Raw genomic sequence first — 6,398 nt, forward strand, 5'->3', positions numbered from 1 at the left:
ACACTGTGTACTTGCGTTTTCAAATTCCCAGTCAGCATTACTCTGAATAATTTACATGTATATTCACATATTGAATAGTTTGACATGGATGAAAAATAAGCATCTTTACCATTAAGTTGATTACAGTTGAAAATATAGTGTTGTTTACAAACACAATGTAAACAAACCTTCAACAACATCACAAATCTTTAATAACTTGGGTTTGATTGTAAATTATGCATTTTTTTTTTAATTTGAGTTAACTGGCAATTTGAGATTGGCAAGAGGTTCACATCCTAAGGGTTGCACCTTAAATCTCATGTATCACTATTATATTAATATAATGTTCTTGCAGCAAGTAGGGACTTTTTTTTTTTTTTTTACAATATTTGAATTTTAAGAGTGCTATAGTTCATTTTCGTTAGGGAGATATTAGTAATACCGGCTATAGTTCATATAATAGAAATTTGTAAACTAGATCACGTCCACCAAACTTTATTTTTCAGACAGTATATATACTAAATTCATAATTTCGTGCGTCTGGCAGGGCATCTGGCTACATCCCGGCCACTGTTTTTTCACGGTGCTCCTCCTCTTCATTTACGGTTTGAGGGGCCGAGGTTTTGGCCGTTATCTTCTCTTTCCCCTGCATCTCTGTAGGCTTTACGTTCTCCTCTATGGCTGTCTCGGTTTCCCTCTTGGCCAGTGGCCTTTTCTCACTGTCCGCTTGCCCCAAGTAGTCCATAGCGCGCTCGTACAGCTCGTAGGGGAACTGCCCCTTCAGCTGCGCCTGGGTGTCCCGTTTGGTGATGGTGTTGGGGTACTCTGTGAGGATTTTGGCAGCCAGGTATGTTGTCACCTCGTCTTCCACGTCACCACCATCATCGTCATCGTCAGCACCGTCGGCCTCACGCTTTAGGGGCATTTTGTTGAGCTCGGAGAGAAACAGATTCTCCCTGCGTCCGGAGGGAGGCGGGATTTTAACGGGACCTGAATTTGCTGCAGGGTTGGACGCCACTGGGATTCTGTCTGAGGGCTGAGGGGTCTTCATGGGTCTCTGTACCACGGGATACTCGTTACTGATTGTCTCTACCCCGATGATGTCTAAAAAGTCTTCTCTGTCCATATCATCAGGGGCAGTCTTGCTTTTCAGCGGCAGTCTGCGGCTGAAGTACCTTATCTTGGGGGTTTGGCCGGCATTGGTGTAGCGAGCTGCGGCTTGGGGATCGCGGTGGAGCTTTCTGAGCTCCTCGGTGAGCAGCATATCGATAAGATCTTGCGGAGGGACGTGCAGTTTCAGGGAGAGCTCCAGCAATTCCTTCACTGTCCGAGGATCCACGATTGAGGGACGGATCAGTCTCTTTTTCTGGTCACCGGTCTTATCCCTCTTCTGTGTCTGGTCGCTCATCTCCAGGACCTTCAACAGGTAATAATCTATCAGCTTAGTGTCATCGTCAGCCTCTTCTTGGTTCTGGTTGGCCCGGCGTTGCATCTGCTCCCTCTCTGATTCCTCCTGTTCACCAAGCGCCCTGTCCATTTCTTCGTGGCTCCCATTGACCATCTCCTCCGCCTCTTCCCTCTCCTCCACTGGGACCCACTCCTCGCCTCCGGCCACATCCTCATAGGCCTGGTTTCTCAGGCTGAGCCTATCCTCTTCTTCTTCCCCGTCATCCCCGTCTCTCTTCTGGCCAGAGATTGTGGGCATTCTACCGAGCTCATCGAAGATGGACCGTAAATTGGCGAGGCTCTGGGGTGTGTACTGCTCATCCAGGTCCTCGGTAGCCCGCTTGGAAGCGTCGGTATTTTCCTCGTCCTCAAACATCAGCGGGTACTTCTTGTGGGGTCTGGGGAAATTGCCGTAATCTACCGGTGCGCTCTCGGGCATTTCAGTATCTTTGGTGCGGTGCCTGTGCGCGCGGCGGTCGTTTCTTGGCGGCGGTGCGGGGCTAAGCTTTGTGTCTTTCCCGGTCTGATCCTGGAGAGACCTGAGCAGTGCTTTCATCAACTGCTCAGCGGTAATGTCCTGCCTCTGCATGCCTGGGGAAGGCTGATGGTCCCCGGGACCCTCGTCCTGCTGCGAGGCGAGCTGAAGTAGGACCCTGAACTTCTCCACTTCGTCGTAATCCACGGGTTCAGGTTGGCCCCCGTTTCGCTGCTGTTTCAGGTTTTCAATGTACTCCAGGGCTTTGATCATGTCGGAGCTGGGTGGATACGCAGCGGGCTGCCCATCGCTCTCCCCGCCTCGGAGCCTGTAGTGACGGGAGAGAGACGCAGCCTGCACGGCGCATCCATGAAGGAGGAAGGCGAGCAGGACCACGGCTCCCCCCGCGGGCAACTTGTGGTGGAAATGCAGCATTATAGGCAAATTATTACCTGGAAAACAAGAGAGTAGCAAATGCTAGTGAAACAATGGGAAAAAAAATCCAGAACATTGATTATTTTCATTTCTTCAGTAATCTTAACTAAAAGCTTACTAGAAGACAAAGAGCATGAGCATAAACAAGTATTTTTCCCCCTTGGATTTGTATGCCTATCAGGGAGTTACGCTCTGCAAATTGAATGATACGATGGTGTGCGTGAGAAGAAACACATCGCTGGATGAGTCACTCCCCGTCTTGTTATTGACAGCGTTAAAATCGATTTCCTCAAGTCAGCATACACATTAATTATAAAACGCTTTGTTATTTCACACAGCTCACTATAATCCCCGATTGCGGAAGGATGCGTTTCATTTCACATTCATTATTTGAATCTTTCTAATGTAAAGTGTCGAGATCTGCGAGAAGCTATGATTAAAACAGACTGTCTTCTAATTTTATGCCTCTAGATATTAACCTAAATCAAATAAACTAAATAAACTCCACTGAAAAATGTGGTTTACCTTTGGCAATAAAGCTCAGACAGCAGTAAGGGTGTATGACATCTCCTCAGTAGCGGTGCTGTTCACTTCTGTTTTCAGCACTTGGACAGCTCCCCTCATTATATGAGGCAACACCTGACCACCGCGTCATCACACAACACACGCAATAACCGGTCCTGAAAAATCCATATAAATGATTCAGGTTTATGATATGGCATACTAATAGCCACGTTTAAAAATAGCCCTCAATGCTGTCTGTTGCACAGCACCGCTCTGTAGAAGCTATTCACTGGAAGGATGTTTAGGGCTGCTGCTGCATGTCTCTCAGGAAAGGTGTTTGTTAGATTCAGTCATGGAAACATTTAAAGTTTAAAGTGTTAACTACAGGAGACTCCACTTCCGATTTATATATATAAAACTGAAACCAACTTTTAGGCGCCAGTTTTATGAGATTAAAGATGTAACGAACCAAAATGTGCCAACGCCAACTCCCCTTTTGTAACGAGGGGTTATTTAAAATGCACTTTAGTTCACTAAAACAACGTGCAGTTTAACATCGCTGCACGATCTCAGCGTGGCAGTGGAAGAGTTAAACCCTCTAGCGATGACTCACAGACTAAAACCACCGCGGAGTTGCTGTCGCAGTTGAGCAGCCCCCACCAAACCCCTCCTCCCCCTCCTCCTCCTTCTCTCGCTCTCTCTCTCTCGTCGATTACAGGGATGTGATAAACACTGAACCTCTGTTGGGGGCCAGAAGCTCCGGCATTCCGCAGGTCCACAAGATAAACGGTCTGCAGCAGGCAAGCTACCGATAAAAGGTGTCGATTGGCTGGTGACAGGTGAAGTTTATGGTGAGATCGATAGCCTTATTAAACACTTGGGCTTCAGCCTCACATTATCCACTGAATATCTGTGATTATCCTACAGTGACACCTTCATATGCTAGACCAATCAACAGCACTATACAGGGGTTACAAGGTGACGCAATACAAATATCAGATGCCAAAGAGGTCAAGAACATCCCAAAGAAATTGATTTCATGTAACATGGGCCAACTTAGTATACTTTGGCCAGATATCTGAATACTTCAATGTATTAAAATTTATTTTAACATTAAGATTCCAGTAGAACTCCTGTTTCATGTTTTCCCCAGGTCCTTGTTGGTGTCTCCTTACAATCCTCCCCTCATGCTCCAACAACATCTTAAGTCTCTAAAGTGCTTCTAGTCAGTGTCCTCTGACACCCCACACTCATAAGTGCTCTTCCATTTAAGCCCAGCTCTACCCCCCCCCCACCACCACCACCACCACCACCACCAATTTCCATTGCACATCTAATTGCATCCAGTGTTTTGCTAATTTATTTTATTTTCCCATCCTTTCACATTTCTTAAAAGAAAAAAAAAAAAAAAACCTGGCCAGTACTCAGTACTGAACGTCCGTCACAGAGGGGGAATGGAGGGTGACAACACTGGGGGGTTGCTTTTTAACTTGACTGTGCCCTCAACTGCCTGTCACGTATGGCTGTATGCAGAGAGCCTTGTGACGTTAAAAGACCCTCTGCGCTGCTCTGTGTGTGCTGCCTTGTTTAAGTTCAGCTTGGTGTGGGTGTGTGCGTGCGCGCAAAAACAGAGGGAGCAAATGGAAAAAAAACTGAATCACAGATCAAAACAGAGTTAAAGGGAAAGAGCGAGTGGCGTGTGTCGTTGTTTATAAAATGTGTTGTATAACCCCTCAGCATCACACTTTGGACATCACATCTCTCCATTCAGAAACAGCCTTCTCTGTGAGGGACAGCAGCAATGTCAGAGGTCACAGCAGTCAGATCGCTGCCTTATAAATTGAATTGAACTGTATCTCTCTTCAAAAGGGCACATTCTCTTGCATGCATATTAAGTTTCTGATGATGGAATATGCTCGTTGTCTATCAATTTTGCTGGAAATGAAGAAGCACGCAGAACTACATGAAGATAAATGCTCAGTTCATTTATCAGCCATGGCATTTACTAATGTCTTGTGTGCAAGAGTGAAAGTGGTATAATACATACAGCAAGTGAGAGCTGTCACACATTATTTTGAAGGAAAAAGTTCCCCAGATCAAGCTCCTCTTTAAGCTTTGTGTTGTGTCCATTTACAGTGTAGAAACAAGCACACAAATGACTCAGAAATGCTCAAATGTTATTTCTTTTAATCCCTAAATTTAACTTGTCATATTGTTTCTGCAATGCGTATGGTATTTCTTCAAACTTGCAGCTACTCTGCAAGTATCTAAGCTGTGGATCAGTCAGAGAAATGACCTGCTGGTCAGCTGAATGTTGTGACGTGGAAAGCTGTTGGAATAGCTGGTTGGGTTTAAAGGATGTGTGTGCTTCTATTTGTATGTTTATTTATTGTTGTGTAAGTTATATCAACCCCCTGGGCACCGCGATGATTCTGAGTGATGGATCAGAGGTTTCTAAACTCATATCCCAGCAGGCTGCTGCTGGTAAAAGATTCACTGACTGAATCTGTTATTCCTCTCTGGGGTTTGTGATGTGCTGTCTCTGTGCATCATTCCATACAGATTAATTACTTCAGACATTAAAAAGAAAATAAACATTCCCAGTGATCAGTACTGTTGCATTCTCTCTGTCTTTGTGTGTGCCTCTTTTGCTCTCTTAATCAATGAGAATAACTGCAGGGAAAGGGGAAAATGATAGTAATTAGATTACGAGTCTTTAGTGCCGCTCTCATCCTCTCATTGGCTTTGTTTCCTGCTTCTTCAGTGCTCTTGTTCTCTTTCTCCCTATTGAACTCTACATCTATTGATAATAAAGACTTTTATTAAACAGTACAGAAATCTTTTTGGCAAAGTATTGATGATATGGCTCACTCATTTGGTTGCTAAGTTACATAGTAGTATGTTTCAGAGGCCCCCCCCCCTTCCCCAAGTAATCCCATTTTGAAGTTTATCTTTCCACTGAAATATTTCTCTGTACCTTCTTCTACATCTACTCTCCCCTCTAGATAAGGGAACTCATAGATGTTCTGCACCTCTTAATTTACAAAACAAGGCAGTCAGCCTGTCCTGGCAAAGCAGAAGACCTGAGGTCAGGCCATAGTGTTCTAAAAGGTTCCACCATGCTCAGCCTTTTCACAACTGCCCAGATACCAGATAGTGAGACCTCACCCAGCATAGGCATCACCCCTCCTAAAAAACAAAATGAAAAACAAACAAAAAACTAAATAAATAAAGCTCACAAAAATAAAGAATGAGCCAAAAGCTTCCATTTAAGTACATAAAAAGTTTTTTGCCCCTATTTCTATAGTTTTCATTATGAACTTTTTTATATTCAGCTCTTACTCAAGGTGTGTTTCAAAGGGAAAAAAAAAACTTGAATTCCTTTCATGACTCATGGATTTCATGGATTCTGGAGTTGCATTACTTTTCTAAAGAAGAAAAGACCTAGAATCACAGATATGCAGTGCAGACTTTATTAAACTAGTTGTATTTTCAGGGCAGCATCCTTTAGATTTTAGAGATTAAAAGTATGAAAATAACACATTTATAACTTTCAATG

General features: G+C 44.2%; 1 protein-coding gene across 1 annotated transcript; it reads right to left on the reverse strand.

Moving 5' to 3' along the window:
- Nucleotides 1-314: 314 nt before the first annotated feature.
- scg2b (secretogranin II b) lies at nt 315-2,947 on the reverse strand. The gene is made up of 2 exons (XM_030752291.1): nt 2,861-2,947; nt 315-2,352 (listed from the first exon to the last, which is right to left on the reverse strand). The coding sequence occupies exon 2, from the start codon at nt 2,333-2,335 to the stop codon at nt 536-538; it is 1,800 nt and encodes a 599-aa protein (XP_030608151.1). The 5' UTR covers nt 2,336-2,352; nt 2,861-2,947; the 3' UTR covers nt 315-535.
- Nucleotides 2,948-6,398: the final 3,451 nt, after the last annotated feature.

The sequence above is a fragment of the Archocentrus centrarchus genome, chromosome 17 (assembly GCF_007364275.1).
Source record: "Archocentrus centrarchus isolate MPI-CPG fArcCen1 chromosome 17, fArcCen1, whole genome shotgun sequence".
Lineage (NCBI taxonomy): Eukaryota > Metazoa > Chordata > Actinopteri > Cichliformes > Cichlidae > Archocentrus > Archocentrus centrarchus.